The 23752-nt window shown below is 41.7% G+C and overlaps 1 protein-coding gene across 5 annotated transcripts in view; it reads right to left on the minus strand.

The window, feature by feature from the left end:
- EOGT (EGF domain specific O-linked N-acetylglucosamine transferase) overlaps positions 1-21430 on the minus strand; it is a 34530-nt gene extending 13100 nt beyond the window's left edge. Inside the window, exons 1-9 of one of the 5 annotated variants that reach the window (XM_041761518.1) lie at positions 21280-21430; positions 20487-20687; positions 17373-17596; positions 16128-16228; positions 15377-15485; positions 12664-12758; positions 12207-12311; positions 7952-8058; positions 4962-5065 (exon numbers count right to left, since the gene is read on the minus strand). In XM_041761518.1, coding sequence (XP_041617452.1) covers positions 4962-5065; positions 7952-8058; positions 12207-12311; positions 12664-12758; positions 15377-15485; positions 16128-16228; positions 17373-17582 — 831 coding nt within the window. In that variant the 5' untranslated portion in view covers positions 17583-17596; positions 20487-20687; positions 21280-21430. Of the gene's footprint in view, positions 1-4961; positions 5066-7951; positions 8059-12206; positions 12312-12663; positions 12759-15376; positions 15486-16127; positions 16229-17372; positions 17609-20482; positions 21185-21279 lie in introns of those variants that run through there. The other 4 variants (XM_041761517.1, XM_041761515.1, XM_041761514.1 and 1 more) reach the window with 4 other exon arrangements.
- Between the last annotated feature and the right edge of the window lie 2322 nt (positions 21431-23752).

Below are 23752 nucleotides of genomic sequence, written 5' to 3' on the forward strand. Positions count from 1 at the left end.
CTCTGCTTCTCTGTGTCTCTCATGAAAAAATAAATAAAATCTTTTAAAAATTAATAATAATAATAATAATAATAATAATAATAGTATCTTGCATATTTCCTATATCCCAAGCACTTAAAAATCATTAACACCCCACAAATTTAATGAGTTAGGTGATATCATTACCCCAGTTTTACAGATGAGGAAACTGAGAACTAAATTTAGGTAATTTGCATAAATGGTAGTGCTGGTGTGTTTGCAGAATTCAGATTAAATTCAGTCTGTTTGCTTCCAGACTCCAAGCTCTTAATCTCTGTATGGCAATTTGCCTCACAGCAGGAAGTAGTTCTTTCTAGTACATTTACTGAATGCATTTCATTTTTGAAAAGTAGAAATTAATTATGTGCTCCATCAGCTAAAGGAAAGAGATCAATTTATTTAAAAATGGTATAACTTAGATTGAAAACTTCAGTCAAAATAAGTAAGAACTATGTATTGTGGGATGACATTCAAGGTCCATAGTGGGTTATACATTATGTTCATGTCTTTTTATCATTATAGCATTCTTTTTTTCAAATTTTGAAATTTTTATGTTACACATATTAGAGTTATTTCAAAGTTATTGAGAACTGTTAGATGTAGTGATAAAAAATCTTTTTTCCTTCGATGTTTCTCCAATCCCATTCTAATAAAGGCCTTCTCAACACCATCAAAAATGAAATGTCCCTATTCTGGTTCAATAATAAATAAAGGGCAATTAAAAGAAGTGATTCTAGATGGTTTCTTGAGATAAAATACCTCAGATAAAATAAGATACCTTTGAAAGGAAAAGTTAATAATAAAATAAAGCAATCCTGGCTGATCCCTTTCCAGGGAAATCATGTATTATTCAGTAACCACCAGCTCCGGAAGCTTCTTATCTACATCCCTCAACTTCAAATTATCTGCCACAGGGGAAGGAGGGACTTCTTTCTAGTCTCATGTTGAAGAATATTTGGATATTCTTAAAGATGTCATAAAACTTCCTCCTGTGTATGTCTCCAACTTAAACACGCATCTAACCTATGATTCAGAAATTCTCCTTCCAGGAATGCATCCTACAGAAATGCTGGGATGAGGGCATAAAGACATATGTCTGTGGAAAGAATGTCACTGCATTTCCATAAATAGCACAAAAATGGAAACTAAGTATGATTGGGGTGAGGGCCTGGAGATCATACACACACCCTGGCACATATCAAATACCAGAACCTCCGTAACATCCACCAAATTGAACACCATGTAACCACTGAAAACAAATAAGAACCCTACATGTACCCACTTGGAAAGGTGGCCCCTGGGTGTTTTTCTGTATGTTGGTAAATTGAACACCAATAAAAATTAATTAAAAAAAAAAAAAGAAAGATGGCCCCTGATATAATATTAAGTTCACAAATATGAGAGCATATTTTCTGTAAGGATCTAATAGAAACATTCCCTGACACAAATTGTATTATATCCTTATATAAATCCTTACATAAACTTTGGATAAGGATGTATTTATATTTGCTAAGGTCTTGCAAAAGATTCATACATGGTAACTGTAGTTAGTTACCTTTGAGTGAAATGGGGAAGAAAAAGAAAGTAAGGAGACCTTTTTCTATCTATCTATCTATCTATCTATCTATCTATCTATCTATCTATTTATTTATTTATTTATATTTATTTATTACATCCCCATGACTTATTTATTTTATAATTGGATATCTGTACTTCTTGATTCCCTTCATCCATCCTGTCCACCTTCCAACCTCCTCCTCTCTAGGGACAGGAGACTTCTCTTAACTTTACATACTTCTGTGTTGTTTGAACCCATTACAAACAGGTATTATTTGCAAAATTAAAAATAATAATAATGAAGCTATACTACTACTCAGCACAAGGAAATGTGGAAAGCCTGCAGTAAGTTCCCTTTTATTCATTCTGCTGAGTGAGAGCAACCTTGCTGTGGCCAGAAATGCATCTGCAGGACTGTCCCTCTGTGCATCTCTGGGGGCTGGTGGCCCAGCTCACCAAGGAAGCCATGTGCCTGAGGAGAGGCCAAAGTGCTAAGACTGGAGAGGATGAGAGGGAAGGCCCACTATGTTTCCTTGAGAGGACTGTTTGTAAAATGTCACTAAGATGTGGACAGTGACCACAGCCACCGCTTGTTCTTCTCCCAGGCACGCTGCTCAACCCTGGCTTGGAGGCTACAGCATTCACGGGGGGAGGTTTGCATCACTATCTTCGTAGGGGCTGCAGTGTCACTTCATCCAAGGCCTTACCAGCAAGAGAAAAAAGTGAAGCCACACGACACCTTAATGCTGTCCTCATCCAACCTACAGTGTCCTGTGGGCCTCAATTCTGAAGCTACTTGGCAGACTTACTTGTCCCAAGAACCTGACTGAGCATCTAGTAAAGACCTCTGTGCCCAAGTACACAGGTTTGAAGGGTCTGCACAGAGAATACCAAAGGAAGGACGTAATAGCAGGGTGGCAACTGTGCTTGGCTAAATCTGGCCTGTCTGTGCCTGCCTAGCGTGGTTAGACTGCCCTAACACCATGCACCCAGTTAACTGAGTAACCTGGGACTTCACAGTGGCTGGACATGTGATCTATGCCCTCCCAGCAGGTGCAGAGAAGGGGAGGGTTGTAGAAGTTGGCTCAGTTTAACTCAATCTGCTTGAGGAAGACATGGCAAAACATGCAACAAGAGATAAGGAAGCTTCTGGAAAAGTGTCTAAAAAGCTTTCCATCAACTTAATCTGATCTGCAGGGAAATAGAGGGAGGGGACAGAGCACGGTGGTTTCAGGGCACAGGACTGGGGTCTGGCTGCCTGACTTGGAGCCCTTACGGTGTCCTCTCAGAACACCTGCCTGTGGCTCAGCCTCAGCTTCCTCAAATAAAAACCCTACTCCACAGAGCGCTGTAAGCATTAAATGAGATAACAACAGTTATCTCAACCATTCCGAGTTAATCATTCAGTGCTTCTGATAGCTAGTGATGGCAGCCTGGAAGCATTTCTACAGAGAGAGGAGGAAAAAGGAAATGCCGTGCCTTCTGCTCACAAAAACATTTTCAAGAATGGAAACTATGTTGGTAGCCACATTGGCCCATGAGAGGGAAATATAAATCAAAAGAGAACATTAACAGGCCAAGAATTATTAACCAGTTCTCATGGGACTTTAGGTCCATGGAGCTGTGATAAAGAAAACCTTTCTATGCAGCTCTACTATGAGCCTCCTGTCTGCGAAAAAAAAAAAAAAAAGACACTGATGAAGCCATTTCCCCTTCTGCACAAGAAGGTGACCCTCAGATAACTGGCTCTCATTTCCTGTTCTCCGGAAATAAAGACGACACATGTCAACTGTCTTTTTAGGTAAAACACTACTTGCGATTTGTTTATTTTAATATTTTATATATTTATCTGACACAGAGAGAGCACGCATGGCAGGCAGAAGGAGAAGCAGGCTCCCAGCTGAGCAAGGAGCCCGATGTGGGACTCGATCCCAAGACCCGGGAATCACAACCTGAGCCAAAAGCAGATGCTTAACCAGCTGAACCACTGAGGTGCCCCACTACTTGTGATTTAAAAAGAGGCTTGATGGGTACGTTGCATCTGGACTGGGGAAAGGTACAATGACTCTTGGAACTGGCCGTGTGGTATGGGAATCCTGGGGCCTCGGCCAGTTTGGCTGGTGTGCAGGAGATATTGGTCCCTGTGGGGCATGAGATGCCGGTACTTGCCCCAGGTGGTTCCCAGCCCCTCACACCTGAGCTGTGCAATTCAGGCCTCTGGAAGAAATGCCTGAAGCTGCCCTGCCAGCAAGCTGTGGTCCCCCTGCAAGAACGATAGGCCAAGCAACTTGTGAGTTGGTATGTCTAGCTGAACTTTAGATGATCTCTAGTGGCTGTTCCAACTTTACAGTTGAGGCAGCCTGCCACGTACATCATAAACCACTTGTTCTCCCTATCATTGTCATTGTCACAGTCAACATGCAGAGTACATGTGCTATGTGCCAGCACTATGATTGGTTATAAACTCTACGGTTTGTCCTCAAGAAGACACTGATCTAGATACCAGAATTATCCCATTTCACAATTGAGGAAATTGGAGCAACTTTAGGAGTTACCTTGGCAGGTGGAGCAGGATATGGGAAGAAGCAGGGAAAAGGCCAGCAAAGAAAAAAAAAGAGAACAGTCTGTGCTAAAAATAACTAAGCAAACAGCAGGTATAATTCAGGACATACATGTCTTTATGCTTATGCCTAAGACTCGCCCTTGTTAGTGAGCTGATACACACAGCATTGTCACCGAGCAAGTAGCAAAGGGGAGCTCTACAATCAAGCAAAGGTGAATGGCAATTACAGGAAGCCACACTGTAAAACGTAGGCAAGCTCTCCCCATGGGGGTCAGGTGGGTGGTCAGAGAGGGTAAGCAAATGAAGCCTTCACACGTGTGTCTCAGAAGAACACTGAGCATAGGTCACTGGACCTCTGCCTTCCCCAAGGGGAAAAGTAATCTTCCACTGTTTCATTCTAAAATTCAAAAAAACAGGGGTGCCTAGGTGGTTCAGTTAAACATCTGCTTTTGGCTCAGGTCACCATCCCTGGTCCTGGGATCAAGCTCCGCATCACATGGGGCTCCCCGCTCAGCAGGGAGCTTGCTTCTCCTTCCCCTTCTGCTGCTCCCCCCACTTGTGCTCTCTCGCTCTCTCTCAAATAAATAAATAAAAATCTTTTTAAAAATTCAAAGAACAAAGTTATATACAGGCAAAGGTACCTGCCTATACGTATGTGGACATGTACATGCAGATATATGTTCACACCCATCTGCACAGGTATGTAGATGTGTATATATTCCAATGCGGGTGTCATAGAAAATTCCATTTCACCACATCAGAGCCATACAGTTACTGAGCCAGGCAAAGAAAAAGCTGAAGCAGAGAGCGCATTCTTACTTACGGTGTCCCACATCACGATGTATACATCTGTGCTGAATGAATTATTAACGTGCTGCGTAATATAAAGATTGACAAAATCACAGAAGTGGTGATACATGTTAACGCCTAGTATTGGAAAAAAAAAAACTATATTAATTAACCCCAAAGAGCAAAGGATTCAACAATTTTTATTCTACCCCAGCTATTTACAGGGTGATAGACTTTAAGCTGAAAATAATTGGGAGAAAAAAATAAGAGTTTTTCCATACACAAAAGGATCTGTATTCAGGTAGTCCTCAATTAACAGAGTATGTTCAAAAATTCACTGTAAAATTGGCTATTTAGAAATCGGGAATGCAGGGGAGCCTGGGTGGCTCAGTCACTTAAGCATCTGCCTTTGGCTTAAGTAATGATCCCAGGGTCCTGGCATGGAGTCCCTCATCGGGCTCTCTGCTCAGTGGGGAGTCTGCTTCTCTCTCCTTCTGCCCCCCCTTGCTTGTGGCTCTCCCTCTCTCTCTAATAAATAAAATCTTTAAAAAAGTAAAAAGACCCGCAGCCCTGTATAACTTAAAGGTGTATATAGCATAATGACCTGACTTACAGACCTGCTTTTTTTGCATATACACTAAGCAACAAGTGATCAGTAAATTACAACAACAACAAAAATAATAGGAGTTTACTTAGCTCAAAATGGAGTAGAACTATAAGACCATGAATGCTGATTTTATTTTTTATGATCACTTATTTTTAAAAATCAATTAAGCAATATCTATTATCATAGAAGTATTGACACTGATGGCCCTATTAACATTTTGGTATTTTTCATTCCTGTCTCTTGTTTTCCCTTTTTTCACCACTGTTTACAGCATTGCTTCTAAGGAAAATATTAGCCAAGTATCATTTAAAAGGGCTCAGTGTCTCATGTTCTAATTGAAAGAGCATGAACCTTGGAATCAGAAGCATCGGGCTGAATCCAGCTCAGCCATTCATGAGCAACATTCTCAGATGAGTTGGTAAAGTGCTTAAGCTTTAGCTTCTCTACCAGAAAGAGGCAATCCTTAACTTAGGTGCCAGCTTTGTTAGGAGACATCCAAAGATCATGTAGTGCACCTAAAAGCACCCGGCCCCGTGCATGGCACACAGTGAAACTGTAATGAAGATGACCTGGATCCTGCTGGCTCAAACAGGGGCAAGGGGAGTGTGGGTGCAACTATTTCTAAGTTGGTAAGTCCGTCAGTCTAAAGAAACCAAACATGCACTCTTTTGACTTAAGTATGCAGGACCCAGTGTCCAACCTGGCAATATGTATATCTAAGTGTCATGAAATTTCAAGAACTGACAATGTGAAACATGTACTTGAAAGACAGAAAATGTTGACTGAATGAAAAACAGTGACTCTCAAAAGCAGAAATCACAACATATTCTGACTTCACTCCCACAGTGAGTAAGAATGTTCTATGCCTGAAAATAAGAGTAAAACATTCTCAGTTTCTGTAAGTCAGGTCATTATGCTGTATACACCTTCAAGTTATACAGGGCTGCAGGTCAATTACACCTCAGTGGAACAGAAAGAAAAAAGGAAAGAAAATTCTTTTTAGACTGGTATCTCAGATGAATATTTGGAGACACTCCTTTAATCATTCAGAACCATTTGGCAAAGAGCATATTTTCAAATTCACGAGAAAAAGAAAGTTCTGTGACAACACATCCTTATTTCAGGGTGAGCACACGGCATCCATTAGCTCTCTCGTGTCATCCAGCAAGTTCGTAACATGGACTGAGGAATGCAGCCCAGACTGGTGCTCAGTGGTACAAGGATTTTTCAAGGAGGGAGAAAATGCAGGTTCCGTGCTCAAGAAATGTGCCCCTAAATAGGTCTGTGTTCTGTTAAACCTCATTCTCTCATGGTTAAGAGTCAATGTGGAAAGGGAAACGGGATGAGGGTGTAAGTCAGAAGAAAAAAGTAGAATTTCAAATAAAGGAAAGAAACAGCCCAGGTCTACACTCACCTATTATTTCCATTTTATATAGTTAGCTGCTTGAGTACCAGCACCCATTTAACAACTCCCGCGCATCTACCTCTTTTGCAGGCAGATCACAGCATTTGCTTGGCTCCTTTTTAATTTGCATATTTAAAAAATGAGTCAGGACCTTGAACACAGCATTCTTGCTCACTCTTAGTTCAAAAACCTCAACTTGTCTGGTTTCTGAACCTAATACTTTGTTATATAAGAATTACAGCTTCAGGAGGCAGAGCACACTAAAGATATAATCAATAAATTATAGTCATTCTGAAACATCCGTGACAGAGGGCTCTCCGTATTTCACTGGAAGCCCAGCCTCTCGTGCATTTTGATGTGGTGTGGCAGTTATCTTCACCTCTCATAATGAGACACAAATGTGGCCTGGCCCACATTTCCCCTCTCCAGGGCAACTGGTTCACAGAGTTAAAGCTGCACTTGCAAGCTGACAGTCAGAAGCTCTAAGTAGAAATGGGAAAATAATTATAAATTTAACTTCTTTTTTATCCCCCCAAGAATATACTGCAGTGCTGACTTCCAGAGGAATTTTAAGTTCACTTCAGTCAGGGAAACGGTTTTAGAAAGTTTGCCAGAAGAGCTCAGTGGGCATTCCTTTTCTACCCACAAGTATACACATAGTTTTTACTTTTAATATTTTTCTAACGAAGCACAACACAAATCAAGTGATTAGAGAAATCAGATGGGGCAAATTTAGTTCCAGAAGGTGTCCATGTATCTTTTTCGTTCATCTTTTGATTCTGAGTGAGTCATTTGATACAAACGTGCAGGTTTCCTCTAAAATACCAAACGTATTATATAATGGGACGTTCAAACCAGCTCACTTCTTCAGAGAAGAAAGCAAAACCCAAACCCACTACTTATGTCCCACAGACTCCCAGAAAGTCACAGGAAATTACTACATACACATGTCAAAAAAGGAACAAAGCCTAATTCACCAATAAATAAGTAACAGACACATTTAACTTCTCACCTGCATCCAGTTTCATGAAGTAGGTTGGTTTTTCAATAACAACGTCACATTTAGCATCTTCTATAGGCCTGAAGTTGAGCTCAGTATAGCTCTGCAGCTCAGCAAACCTGGAAAAATGAATTGGGAAATGGTTTCAAAGGGGTCCTCTTGAACATCAGACTGCAACACTGTAACTTAGGATCTGCTCATTATGGGGGTTTTCCTTCTAGTATATACTCTTATGAAGATGTGGAACTTCTCCAACAAACTAATACTTATATAACTTGATACCAATTTTAATGCTGAGATAAAGAACAAAAATGACTTCAAATTTCAGCCTCAGGTGCAAGATAAACTTGGAATTTTCTAGACAAGAAGAAATTTACACATTGAATTGGCTAAATAATCTACCAGTAAAGTGGGAAGATTCAAAAAGGCATCCTGTGATCTTGTGATAGACTTCTTGGATGCTGAGACAGATGGCATTCCAAAAATTATTGAGTGCCTCAGAAAGACAGCACACAGCTAAGCTTCTCAGAAGAAAGTAAAGTCCTTTTTCTCAGAAAATATCTTTGGATACCACATGGCACAGTTTTCTTCCTTATAAAAGAAGACAATCGCAAGCATGTGCCAAGAGATATTTAGAGTTAACTCAAAGATTGTTTGTAACCCTTCACCTTTGAGACCACAACTGATGTAAACTAATATCAAAAAAATCCTTTTAAATATGCACAATGCTGAAATATTGTAGTGGCTTCAAAATATGTCCACAAATCCTTTGATACTTCTCCCTTTAAGAGGTAGAGATTAATGCCCTCCCCTTAAGTTCGGGCTGGACTTAGTGATTCACTTTTAAGGAACAGAATATAGCAGAAATGATGGTATGTGATTTTTGAGATTTGGGTATACAAAGACCGAAGCCTCCATCCTAGGGCATGTGTTTGGTCTCTTGTAGGCACACTTGGGGCCTCTCTTTCTGGGAACTCAGCTACCATGCTATGGGTAGCACTAAAAGAGAGGCCCACATGGCAAAAAGATGACACCTCTAGCCAACAGACAGAGACAAACTGAAACTTAGACCATGAGTGAGCCTAGAAGCAGAACCTCTAGGCCGAGTTGAGCCTAGAGATAGCTATAGCCCCTGTCAATAGCTGAACTTCAACCTCATGAGACATCATAGGCCAGAACCAGCCAGCTAAGCTGCCTTCAAATCCTGACCATCAGAAACTTCATGAACTCATAAAATGTATTGTCTTAAGCTGTTAAATTTTGGAGTAATTTGTTATCAAACAGATAATAAATAAAAATATACACTAGCTTATATTTTGGAGTAATTAGTTACATGGCAATAAATAACTAATATAAATACACCTTAGGGAACTTCCAACCTTTTGGAATCAGATACCGAAATGTAGTAGGAATCAAAAGGCCCACTAGAATGGAGGACTCCTACTTTAAAACTCTATTAAGTGTTAAAAAGAAACAAAAGGCTCAAGATGGAGTCACTTGTGTTAAGCCCATGTCACCAAACCAAGGCTTAATGCCTACCCTAATTACAGTTTCAACCTTCTCTTCGAATGTATTCTTAATCAGTCTATAATTTTCAGCACCAATGAGGTCATCTGCCACACAGACCCTGTCTATCCCCCTATAGGAATGAGGTGATCTGCCCCCTTCTGCCTAGAAAAACCTTCCATTTTATACAGCTCCTTGGAACTCCTCTCTTTTTGCTAGATGGGATGCTGCCCAATTCATGAATCGTTAAATAGAGCCAACTACATTTCAAAGTTACTCAGCTGAATTTTGATTTTTTTAAAGATTTTATTTATTTATTCCTGCAAGTCAGAGAGAGAGAGAGAGAGAGAGAGAGAGAGAGAGAGAGAGAGAGAGAGAAGCAGAGACACAGGCAGAGGGTGAAGCAGGCTCCATGCAGGGAGCCCGATGTGGGACTCAATCCCAGGACTCCAGGGTCACACCCAGGACCAAAGGCAGGCGCTAAACTGCTGAGCCACCCAGAGCTCCCCTGAATTTTGATTTTTAACATGAGTTAGGAAAGCTACTGCATAGTGGAATATAAATGCCATAGAAATGTATAGTAGATTATTATCCTGAAGAATTTACTTATTAGCATGAATATTTGACCTCAAAAAATGAACATTACATAAGAGTATCCTATGTGATCTGTGATATTGTCATTTATAATATGGTATATACATATTTGGTATTCATTCCCATTCCCTCTACACAGAGTTCCAAAATCCTTGGAATTTCCAAGTGACAAAAGCCAGAACGGTGCTACCGAGGTACTTTCAGACCTCCCTAAGATTGGGGGCTGGCTTCTAGGAGAACAAAACATGGGATAATAGGGTTGGAGCGTTCATTCACTCTTCCCCCACACCATAGGGGAATAAAGACGGGCTGGAATCAATTGCCAATATCCAATGACTTAATCAATCACTGGCCTATGTAATGAAGCCTCCATAAAAACTGGAAAGGATGGCACTTGGGTGGCTTAGTGGTTGAGTGGCTTCCTTTGGTTCAGGTCATGGTCCTGGGGTCCTGGGATCGAGTGCTGCATCAGGCACACCCCGGGGAGACTGCTTCTCCCTCCGCCTAAGTCTCTGCTTCTCTCTCTGTGTCTCTTATGAATAAATAAGTAAAATCCTTAAAAAAACCCAAAAGATAAAATAAAACAAAAAAAAGAAAAGGAGAAGGCTCAGAGGGCTTCTGGGTTGGGGAAGACATGGAGATACGGGGAAAATGGGATGCCTGAAGAGGGCACAGAAGCTCTGCATCCCTTCCCCATACTTTGTTCTATGTATCTCTTCCATCTGGTTGGCTCTGAGCTGTATCCTTCTATATTAAACCAGTAGGCTAGTAAGTAAAATGGGTCTCAAAGTTATTTGAGCCATGCTTGCAAATTAATCTAACCCAATCTACATCCAATTGGTCGGAAGCACAGGTGACCACCTCGGCTTACAACTGGGGTCCAAATTCTGGGACTGAGCCCTTAACCTATGGGATCTGATGCTATCTCTGGGTAGATGGTGGTAAAATTGAGTTGAATTGTAGTACACTCAGCTGTTGGAGAATTGCTTGGCGGTATGTGGAAAACCTGACACACAGGTTGGAATTGAGTGCTCAGCTTCAAATAAAGGGGTAGCATGTTCTTTCTGATGACACAACAGTTCTGTATCCTAATTGTGGCAGGAGTTGCATGCACTTGGACATGTGATATAAATTTCACAGAATTATGTATCAAAAATAAAAAAAAATTTTTAAAGTGCATATAAACACTGGTGAAATTCCAATGTGTTTAGTTAATAATGCCGTACCAATGTCAGTTTCCTGGTTTTGATCATTGTGCTATGGTTATGTAAGATGTCATCATTAGAGGAAGCTGGGGGAAGGGTTACAACAGCAACTCCTTGTATTATTTTTAAACTTCTGTAAGTCTAAAATTATTTTAAAATAAAAAGTTTTTGTAAAATATCCTAATTTCTTAATTTCTAGAGATAACAAGTCAGACCACAGAACTAGTTTACTATTAAAAATGTTGAAAAAACAAAAGGAAAAAAAAATGTTGAAAATCAAAATACATCCCCCAATTTATATAAAGTTCAAAAAGCTGATCAGAGGTCTTGAAAGTCAAAGTAGGGTTTACAACTTTGAAGAGGAGCCTGGGGTGCCAGTGGAGCTAACGGGGGGCTTGATCTCAAGACCCTAAGATCATGACCCAAGCCAAAGGCAGATATTTAACCAAGTAACCAGGCACCCCTAAATGTGTATTTCTTTAAAAAATTGTTCCTCAAACACATGTAAAATTATGACGACTTAAGAAAAATTCATTTTTGAATTTTTTTTCTTTCATTAGTAATCAGTAAATCCTATATCATACTTCCTAATATTTTATAAACATATATTTAATTCATATACAACTGATAGATTCATTCTGTAGCCAAATTCTTCACAAAAGAAGTAACATTTTCCATTCAAAAATCCCTTTCAGGGGATCCTTGGGTGGCTCAGCGGTTTAGTGCCTGCCTTTGGCTCAGGGCGTGATCCTGGAGTCCCGGGATCGAGTCCCGCGTCGGGCTCCCAGCATGGGGCCTGCTTCTCCCTCTGCCTGTGTCTCTGCCTCTCTCTTTCTCTCTACGTCTATCATGAATAAATAAATATAATGTTTAAAGAAAAACAAAAATCCCTTTCAAAGTCTATAAGTGTCAGAAACAAAAGCAAATATTTTAGAAACATATTTATAAAAAAATAATCTTACCAAGACTGCAGAGGGCTTTTGCGCTGACCTTCAGACAGCAATGTCTGAGTGTCAAGTGTGCAGTGTCCTCCAATTTCGCCACTCTGGAAAAAATCTTCCTTAAATCTGGTGGATGACCGAAAATTAAGCTGAGTTTGAAAAATGTCATTACTACTTAAGCACATGGGATGGAACTAAGGTGGTTTACCAATTTCCAAAATCAGTGTGTCATTATAATTTTAACTCTATTATAATAGAACGTTTCAAGCATACATGAAAGTAGTAGAAAGGTACAGAAACCCAATGGACCCAAACCCAAATTTGCAATGATCACCCTGTGGCCTGACTAGGTCTTCCATCCTCCACCCGTTCCCCAACCTCATTGCTATATTATCATGAAGCAAATCCAAGGCAATTACCCCGGACCTGGAAATATTTCAGAATTTCCATTAGGTTTTAACATCAACCACTTATGTACCTGTCATGGTTTCTCTTGATGTTTCTTAAATCAAGATAGAGATTGGCTGCTCTGCAGTACTGGAGATAACGGGAACACAGAAGGCTTGAGTCATGCTGAATTGAAGTTGAGAAAAAAGAGAAAAATAATGCCAGGTACCAATATTTTGAGGACACTCTCAGACTCACCAGACAAAGTAACAGCATGTACACTGTCAGGCTGAAACCACACAACGTGATGAGAATAGCATCTCTTTTTTTTTTTTTTTTTTTTAAATTGAGACCAGTCAACCACTTGGCCAATTTTTAATAGTCTTCAAAGAATTAACTTTTGATTTTGTTTTTTTGTTTTTTTAAAGGAGAGAAACTTGGAACTTTTTTTTTTTTTAACTTTTATTTATTTATGATAGTCACAGAGAGAGAGAGGCAGAGACACAGGCAGAGGGAGAAACAGGCTCCATGCACCGGGAGCCCGACGTGGGATTCGATCCCCAGTCTCCAGGATCGCGCCCTGGGTCAAAGGCAGGCGCCAAACCGCTGCGCCACCCAGGGATCCCATCTCTTTTTTTTAAAATTTAATTTTATTTAAATTCAATTAGTTAACATATAATGTGTTATTACTTTCAGAGGTAGAGTTCAATGATTCATAAGGAAGAATCACTTCTGAAAGGCAGCATCTGTGGACGGATTTTTTTTTCCCCTCCCAGCAGACTCTGGTCAAGCCTAGTTTTGCCAGTGTGCATGCTCACTTTTAAATTACTACAAAGAATGCCCAAATGTTCTATTTATATCATCTCAAACTTTAAGGCTTTATGCGTGTTTTCAGTTTAGTCTTCTTTATAAAAAAAAAAAAAACTCTCAAAGCCATACTACCCTTGTAGCTATGCGAAAAAGCCTTTTTCAAAGTCAAGCCAAATGAAACAGAGAATAATGCACACATAACAGACGCTAAAATGAAGGCTGGAAGGGCAGTCTGCCAATTTTAATATGAGGTGCTTTCTACAAACCATAAAACTTCTGGGAGTCCCTGTCTCAGCAGCAATAAGAGGGCGATGTTTTTTAAATCACTGATATAAAAGAGCTTAAGAGTCAACTACCAGAGCCTGTTTCTCTTTTTACCAGTCTGGCTTGTGCCAAAATAGGGACAGTTTCAAAAACTTTTATCTGCTCTGGATTTTATTTATAGATTTAAATGCCATTTTTTTTTGTTTTGCCATAATTCCCAATGAATGCAAAGCTTTAACCTTAACCCACATGGGGTTCTGGAATCAGTAGTTGGTAAGGGATCATGCTGATTGCACAAAATATATCACAGTAGATCTTGGCCAGGAAAGATCCTACATATTGTCAGGGATGAGGTGTGTGAGGTGGGGTTGTGGCTTTCCCCTTGCCCCTTCCACAGGAACAGGTGGACTCCGGCCAGAGTATGCAACACACAAAAACCAATGTATGTTAAGGGCATCCTGCAGCAGTGCAAGTTAAAACCACCCCTCCCTCCTATGGGATTCATCCACTTGCCTACAACTGCTTCGGGTTTATTATATGATACCCCTAAAAGCTCTACAGAGGGATCCCCAAGGGGCTCAGTGGTTGAGCATCTGCCTTTGGCTTAGGTCATGATCCCGGGGTCCTGGGATGGAATCCCACATCAGGCTCCCCGCAGGGAGCCTGCTTCTCCGTCTGTGTCTCTGCCTCTCTCTGTGTCTCTCATGAATAAATAAATAAAAATTTTAAAAAAATTTTAAAGCACTACAGAGCATATATTTAGTTTCTTAATGAAAGTAGATTAAGAAACTTTTTTTTTTTTTTTTAATTTTCTAGACTGCCTCCAAGAGGTCAGAGACTTGGCCAGAGCTCAAGAACCTTGACAGATAAGACACCTTTAATAGTAAGTGCTCACAACCCCACAGACCTTTGAAAACTAACTGAGCCCTTTGCTGGGAGCCGGGTCTCGCACTGAGCATTTTTATAAGCAGAATCTCATTTCCTCTCTAGCACAAGCTATGATATAGGCATAGCCTGAAAGAAAAGGAAATTGAAACATAGAAGGGTTGGGTACTCTAAGAATCAGGTTTTGAACCCTACAGCGCGGAGCCTGCTCTTGTCTCGACTACACAAAACTGACTCATGGAGCATGTTTGGCTTACCCACTGAGCGTAAGGTACTGCGGTTGGAAGCCTCACAGAAAAAGAACTGTATCTGATTTCGAGATGACAAGTCTACCTATTTATTAGCTTTGTGGTTCTGGAGAAGTCGCTTGACCTCTCTGAGGACCTTGTTTTCCTCTGTGGCCAAGTGGCATCAGTAATACCTACCCTGTCTCTCTGCTATAAGGCCTGTGAAAATCAAGCTAGCTTACATACAGATAAACTTTTCGCAAACTGTAAAGTCCTAAACAGACAGAGCAGTATAGAGGGAGGGGGTGTGTCATCTGTCCCAAACTACTTGTGAGGGAATTTGGAAAGATGCAATTTATCAGTTTACCTTCTTTGGCGTAATGTTGGGGGGCGGAATTCTAAACCTGGTAATATTTTAACTGCCTCAAAATATGACCATCCAATATATGTGTGAAAGTGAGGACACGGCTTCCAAATGAAACAGAACAACTTCTTTTAGAATGTTAAATAAAAGTCTAAGCCAATATATACAGGAATAAGGATCCCTCTCATGGAACCATTTATCTTGTTTTTACATGACAATCTAAACACTAGGAGCATTTGAAGATAAATACCCACCGGTTCCTCAGGCTGGCAGAGAACATGCAGCTCCTCCAGGCGCTCTCCTGCATATCCAAAGTCAGCTTGTTTCCAGAATATGTCCTGGGCTGATTCAAGGGTATCTGTCCTATTCACAATCAAAACGATTCTTTGATTTTTCTTTCTCTCTCCCTCTCTCTCTTTTTTTTTAACCTTTTCTGAGCCTTGAATTTCTTCCTAAAGGTTAAACTGCCAGAAGTCTGACATTAATTTTTTTAACAGTCATAATCTCCCTATAACTCCCTTGCTATGTGAAGTTACCAAAATAAGTTATTCACAGACTTACTTCCTTACACTAAAAATACACAACAGAAATGTATGATGTTAGGGTTATCTGGAACTGAAGAAAATAAGAGAAAATGAGCTACTAATTACTGTATTTTCTTTACTCCACTAATCTCACATGTATTGGAAATACTAATTACATTTCACACTCCCCTCCACAATCAAGAAGAAAGCATCAAGTTCTCTTTTTAGTGGTTGTTAGGGGGAAATACTTTCTGGTGATCCATATTGTTTTCTCTCTCTGGCAGAGGAAATAAGAGATATTCCCGTACAGGGTGGGAGAAGGGTGGGGAGGTAGGTCAACTTGAATTCATGACTGTGTAAGCAAATTAATATCGAAAGGAAATATTATCTAAAGCCAAAAGAGTCTAGCTGCAAGGTGGGGCATCATCATATACTGCAAAGAAAGATGATGTAAGGGGGAGGATTCCGCCTAGAAGCTTACCATCCCATGTCGATGTAGGTGCAAACAGGGTAACCAAACCTGAATTCTGGTTTGCAGGATTTCTCATAACCCCAGCAGTATTTCAGATTCTCTAAGTGTTTCTAGAACATAAAACATGTACATTTAGACAGAAGGTCTCCCTTCTTCTGACAGTTAGAGATGATTCTTCAGATTTTTCCATGCAAAAAAAGAAATCTTCATAGAACTTTCGCTCTTACATCTTCTAATACACATTCATGTAATTAAAAGGATTAGAATAAACCTTAAGAATGACGGTCTCAAAGATCTAACAACAATGATCCTTAATCATCACTCCTCCGCCACCAAGTCGGTGCCCCAACCAAAAGCCCAGGCTTTCCCTACACTACCAAAGACCACTTGAATTGGAATTTCCCAAAGGAGCATAATGAAACTGCCTTTCTCAGTGAGCAAAGTGATTCTTAAATCAGTTCCTAAAAAAGTCACATAGAATGGAATTTCTATAATCAAAAGAATCACAGAAAATTAAATGGATCAGCTTGACTCATCAATAAAGATCAACAGAAAGGCCACAAAATGGGTTAGCTCTGCAGCCCTGAAGGGACACAGCAGAGGCTGCTGGCGGGGGAACCTAAGCTGCTCTTCTGCAAGGCTCAGAAACAACATTGGTCTGGTTCCCAGGTTTGCTTCTCCATATGCTTCCTGAGCCAGCACCATGGGAAAGGAAGTGTCTCACAAGGCCCAGCTTTGATCTCTGAGACCTCGTGAGACATCTTAATGGGCTCCAATTTGAGGCGTTTCCAACAACTCTAAAACAGAAGGAAGGCCATAGTAACAGTCATAATTATGTGGAGACAGAGGCGGAGGTGTTACTACCAAAATTAAATGCTAAGAGACCCTCTCAAGGCCAGTTGAGAGGAGAAAAAAAGAGGTGTGAAATTCTCTAGTTACTTTTAATTAGACATTCTTGTCTGGATAAATTCTAATTTGCTTTGTTTACAGTGTATACAAATAGTATACACTGGCTGACTATTTCATTAGTGATTTAGATTTTAAATTTTATTCACGATTCAGATTTTAAATCTCATTCTTGTGAAGGGGTTGGAATATAATTTTAAGCAAAGTTTAAGCACTTACAAGCACTAGATGCAAACACGCAAACAAGGTCTTATAGCTACCTTACAGAATGATACCTTCAAGTTCAGGTGGTAAAGCAGAACCAACATCCTTTTAAAAATAAATAAGAGGAGAAAAACTAACACCTACCTTATAAGGACAATGTGAGTCTTTCTTACAGACCGTGGCAATATGCCTATTATTGTGCAAAAAGAAGGGAATGTGCTCCTCGGGCAAGCGGATACTGGCATAGTTAAACAGAGGTTCGCCTGGAATGCCATCGGCCTTGGGAGGAGCCTCATCTTGGCCACTCAGTGAAACATCGTGAAGCAATACTCCAAGGACAAGCAACTTTAACATAGCAACCTCCAAACCTAGAGATCAAACTAGAAAGGTTATTGTTAAGATTATCTTTAAAAAGTCAAAGGGGTCAAGGGGTCAGTATGAAGGCACAGAGCCTTGCTACACCACTGAGTAAAAGCTCCTCGGTTCAACACGTATTTATTGCGTACTGCTCTCTGCCCCAGGCACTGTTAGAAGCTATGTACACAGGAGGTGAACAAAACCAGGCCCCTGCTCTGATGGAACTTTAACCTTTTTCAAACTTTTTTCAGTCAAGAGCCAGAGAGTGAATATTTTTGGTTCTGGAGGCCATACAATCTCAGTGGCAACTACTCAATAGTACTTTTGCCATGAAAACAGCCACAGCCTATCCTAAAGAATGGAGGTGATTGTGTTCTAATAAGACTTGATTTATAAAAATGTGACGAAGGCCTGAATGTAACCCTACTTATTACTGATGCCAGAAATAAAGTAGGTAATATGATAGGCAATAAAACATGGTGGTTCAGGGATCCCTGGGTGGCGCAGTGGTTTGGCGCTTGCCTTTGGCCCAGGGCGTGATCCTGGAGACCCGGGATCGAATCCCACATCAGGCTCCTGGTGCATGGAGCCTGCTTCTCCCTCTGCCTATGTCTCTGCCTCTCTCTCTCTCTCTCTCTGTGACTATCATAAATAAATAAAAAATTTAAAAAAAAATTAAAAAAAAAAAAAACATGGTGGTTCAGTACATGAACTCTGAAGCTAGACCACCTGGGTTTGAATCTAGCTACAGTTTCCCGACTATATGATTTTGAGCTATTTAACCTCGCTGTGCTTTAGCTTTTCTCTGTAAAATCGAAATAATAATAAACCTTTCTCATAGGGCTGTTGTGAAATAAATCTTGGTAAAATGCTTAGATGTACCTGGCACATTAAATGCTATATAAGCGTTTAGTGAGTAAATGTTTAAAACGACTTGGGATGATGGGGGAAAGAAGAGGTTGCTAAATACTATTTGGGCTGAGACCTGACTGATGAGGAGCAGGGAAATCATGCCAGGGAGAGAGAAGAAAAGAAAGTACAATAGTTCTGAGCATATGTATATCTGCTGAATAAAAACTAATAATCATGGGGCACCTGGGTGGCTCAATTGGTTAAGCGTTTTACTCTTAAACTTAGCTTGGGTCTTGATCTCAGAGGCATGAGTTCAAGCGCCGCACAGGCTCCACACTGGGCATGGAATCTACTTAAAAAAATAATAATAATCACAATCTTATACAGGTTCCTACTATGTGCCAGGTACTGTTCTAAGTACTGAGGATGCAGCAATGAACGTGGAGTCTAAAACTCCTTATCTTTGTGAAGCTTACCTCCTACGGGGTATGATAACGATCTATAATAACAGTAACTACAACTTAGAAAACTTAGAGAGTGTGCCATTAACCTGTCCCCATCCTGCCTTAGCAATGTGAAAAGAGATAATAACCATTATGGACCTTACTGCACATCTAACTTACCTCATAAGGATTAAATCTCATGGACTAGAATTGTCCTATGTATCCTAGACAATAATTGTCCCATTCTTGGTTCACTTTAGTGGTATATTTTGCTCTATGACCAAAAAAAAAAAAAAAAAAAGGTGCCCTCCCCACTGAATGATAGGACCATATTACACATTAGCTAGTCCCCAGCAAGATCTGCAGTCACTGAGGCATGTTGGAAAAACCAGCTTTCAGAATCAGCCTTCAGTGACTATGGGTAATGAAGATGGGGCCTTTAGAAACAAACTGCTACATTCAATCTAGCCTAAAGTCCCAAGGTCAAGGTTTCATAACAAAAGAGTGTGGGTACTGAAAAGGAATCCTTTTCTCCTCTAGAGTGGTAAATATAGTGGTTTCTCTCATTCATGGCTCTGAAGAGTATATCGTTACCTGTTGTAAAGGTGACCTGAATTAAGACTTTTTAGTTAGGATTTTCACCCAACAGAGAGTTGATAGTAATTCTACAAAATGTAAAAATACATATCAGGGCACCTGGGTGGCTCAGTGGTGAAGTGCTAAGGGTGTGATCCCGGGATGGAGTCCCACAGAGTGCTCCCCACAGGGAACCTGCTTTTCAAGTCTCTGCCTCTCTGTGTCTCTCCTGAATAAATAAATAAAATCTTTAAAAAAAAAATACATAGTAATAGTGCACTTATAATGGAAATATTTGTCTTTAATTATCAGAAGCACACAGAAGCGGTTGTTATGCCTTAGGTATCTGAAATGTGTCAGAAATGTAACATATTACCTTAAAAGGATACTAAAGTATACTTTATCATTCAGATGCTATTTTGGATTAAAGGAAATATTAAAGGAAGAAAAAAAATTAATGAGAAAACCTCTAAGCAGTAGGGCTAGCATTTAGTAAGACATTTTGTAAGCAAAAAATCCTGGATCATCCTACCCTTTTTCCTTCATGAACATCATGCTGCTAAAAGCAAAGTGATAGGTACCACTCTCAACACTGTAACTTGCACTAGATTCTGATGGTAAGCAGAAGGATATGGCCCACTTTATACAGGCATCAACTGGTACAGGCCAAAGGGACATTTTGCCGGTAAGACATTCCTAGAGACAAACAACTTTCCCGCTTCTCATCCTATGAATCCTACTCGCTGAATCCTACTGCTACTTGAGCCTTCCTATTTACTACTCCAGCCTTACCATTCAACAGGCAGGCTGACCTATTTTTTTTTTTTTTTTGACTCATCCTTTCCAGTAATAAAGTCACTGCTGTGATGAAGTCCTGACCTTCAGTTCTGCAACTCTGCTGTCCTTGACAGAGCTCTGGCTACAACTAAACCCACTGATCCATGTGGGAGGAGTAACAACATTTAAGTCACGGGAAAATTTCGGAAGTCTCAGATCAGAAGTCAGGCTTTTGCCAAGAGCACGTACCTACTTGCACGAGCTAGAAGGAGGTGGCTGCTGGAGCATGAACGCACAGCCCCTGGGGGCCTGGCAGAAAGCCGGTCTCGGGAGCGGCCCGTTTGCAAAGCCCCCCAGGGATGGGTGAGCGAGTGCGCTTTCGGGATGCGCTTTCCTTCAGTACAAGCAACTGGCTCCTTCCTCTTCTGTATTCCTTGACCGGATTTCCTCAGGCCTTAAAAGGTGGAGGAGGGGGAAAAAAAAAAAAAAAAGAAGAAGAAGAAGAATTAGAAGAGCCTGAAAGATGGTGAGAGATGAAAGCTCGAGGCTGACCCGGGCCGCGCGCTGTCACAGAGCTGGGGGGGGTCTCAAGGAGGCGGGGGGAGGTGAGAAGTTGAACCTACCGGGTGTCCCCCCCGCCCTCCCCCCTCCCCCCTCCCCCCTCCCGGGGGGGCCACGGGTCTCACGGTCGGTGGAGGCGGGGAGGGGGCGGGGAGAGCGGGCTGGGCCGCCTGGGACGCCGCGGGGAGGTCCGCAGCCACACGGCCGCGCTCGCGTCCTGCCCCCTCGCGGCCGCGGAGTCCCCGCTCGTCGCCCGCCGCCCTGCACCGGCCCCCCACCCCCACCCCCTGCACACACTCCCGGTCACCCGCCCCGCGGCGGGGGCGGGGTGCCGGGGAGCGGCTTCGCCAGGGCGGGCGCGCCGACCCCCGGAGCATCCTTCCCCGCGGCCGGGGGGCCCCCGGGAGCCCCGCGTGCGGCCGCCCCACCGCGCCCCGGGACGGGCGGCGGGGGAGGGGGTCCGCGGGCAGCCGCGCGCGTCCCACCTGCAGTCGGGGGCGCCGGGCTGCGCAGGCGGAGGAGGCGGCCGCCGCTCCAGAGCACCGAGTCGTCACAACCGGCGGCTGCGGCTCACCGGAAACCTCGGGCGCCCGAGCCGGGCCAGGGGGCGCCAGGGAGCCGCCGGCGCTCCGAGGCCGTCTGCGCGGGGAGGCGGGTCCGAACCCGCGGCAGCTGCGCTGGGCGCGCACGGCCCGGCGCGGAGGGCGCGGAGGGCGCGGAGGGCGCGCTGCACGGCGCCCTGGGGCGGGCGGGGGCGCTCAGAGGGCCCGAGGACACCTGACTGGCCCATCCTCATTCGGGCTGCGTGGCGCTGGCGCGGTGGCCACGGTTCGGCCCTCCCTGCCCTTCCCGGGTGGGGCGCGAACTCGGACGGCGGCGTCTCCGGGGGCGGCCCCTCGCACGCGGTGCCGCGGTGCGCTCGGCCCTCCCCGCGCTCCCCGGGAAACTCGCCAAGCGCGAATGCTGCTCTGCGGAGCTGTAGTTTTTATCGCTGTAGTGTTTTACGATGATTTAAATTCCCTTATTATTATTTTATTTTTTTAAGATTTATTTATGATGATTTTGTCATGCCTGTTTGAACGCTGGCCTCCCACACTGTCCTTGGTTCTAGGATGCTCTCTACTCTCTGGAGCGTAGCAGCGTCGGTCGTTACGGGATTCAACTCGAACGGGCTAAATTTAGGAAGGTTGATACCATCAGAATAAACTTAAGCTCAGACACGTAAAGTCACCTACTCTTAATATGATCATAAAGAAGCAACAGTTTGTTTCCAAGGGCTTAAGTGCTTTTTAAATATTTTTTGAGATGCTGTTGTAAGAAGTGTCACAAATGCCATTAGTAATCTGCTAAACAAGGAATGTTATCTGAATTTTTTCTTCAAATAGCAACACCGCAAAAAACACGTATTTGACATGTGCCAGGCATAATTCTAAAGCACTTAAAGTATTAACTCATTTACTCTTTTTTTTTTTTTTTAAGATCTTATTTATTTATTCATGATAGAGAGAGAGAGAGGCAGAGGGAGAAGCAGGCTCCATGGAGGGAGCCCGACGCAGGACTCGATCCGGTGACTCCAGGATCACGCCCTGGGCTGAAGGCAGACGCCCAACCGCTGAGCCACCCAGGGAGCACCTCCCTTACTCTTTAGGTAAAAGACTGTCTCTAAGGGAACTACTGCTCTATTATTTCATACTTTGTCCATCCCATACCAATAAGGGCAGTAATTTTAGTGCTTTCTCAGCTTATATGTCACCATCCTCTTTTTTTTTGTCATGTACAGGAAATATAGCTTTCCTGCTAGTTGGTTCAAGATGAATTGTAGTCATTTAAAATAAATTTTTGTCACTGACTGGTAATATATATATTTGTACTCATATGTATTTTGAATACATGAGAAAAAGTTCTAAAAAGAGGTTAGTCCATTAAATTGCAAGGACAAGCCAATTAAATTGTTGTGATATAAACGTGGTACTATTTTAAATGGCTACATATTAAGTTGTGGTCATTCAGGCTCGGAGGACACATGATAGAGCTTTAAGAACATCAGCTCGAGTTCTAACGTATTGCAGCAGCCATTTGAAACACAGGATTTCCACCCAAGATACCAATGTTAAAATTTAAAACTTTCTTCAAACTGACATTAAAATAAACTAAAATGTCCATTAATAGGAGGCTGATTGAGTAAACTTTGGTATATCCACACAACGAAGAACTATGCAGGTGTAAAAAAAGAACTGAGAAATCTTTGTACACTTCAGGGTGTATTGTTTAGTGGGGAAAGGATGTGTAATATGCTATTACTTATGTAGGAAAGGGGATATATATATATATATATGTTATTTTACAAATAGATTAATATTTAAAATGATTACCTATGGGGGAAGAAAGGAATATGGATATCGGGGCAAAAAACTTCTCTGGATGTACACTATATAGAAGTAGCTTTAGAAACATGTAAATACAGTATAAAACAAAATTTTTAAAAAGTAATCCTTAAAAATTGAAAGTAAAATGAAACAATTTACATGCTATCCAGCTGTGGCATATACTACAACAAAGGACCTATCCCAAGTGATTTTGAAACACAATTAGCATGTCTGGTGGATGTACCCTCAAGACTAAAAGAATTTAAAAAATCACAAACTGTTCCCAGGAACCAAACTGTTAGTGGGAATACTGATTGGGATACACCAAATAGGAGTAATGAAGATGGTATCTTTGAAGCTGAATTTTTTGTAATGTGGTGTAGATATAAGCCTAACCTCATAAAAATACTACTTATGAATTTGGAGGTAATATAAATTAACATTTTATCATTAAGAACAGAGCTATCCTCCATCATCCATTGAAAAGACCTACAAAACAACCAACCCTGTAGCAAGAAGCACCTGTTGTACCCAGACTATGATCTGCAAACATTTCCCACTAAAAGGAACATGAGTTCCATAGAAAAATGGA

The sequence above is a fragment of the Vulpes lagopus genome, chromosome 7, assembly GCF_018345385.1.
Source record: "Vulpes lagopus strain Blue_001 chromosome 7, ASM1834538v1, whole genome shotgun sequence".
Lineage (NCBI taxonomy): Eukaryota > Metazoa > Chordata > Mammalia > Carnivora > Canidae > Vulpes > Vulpes lagopus.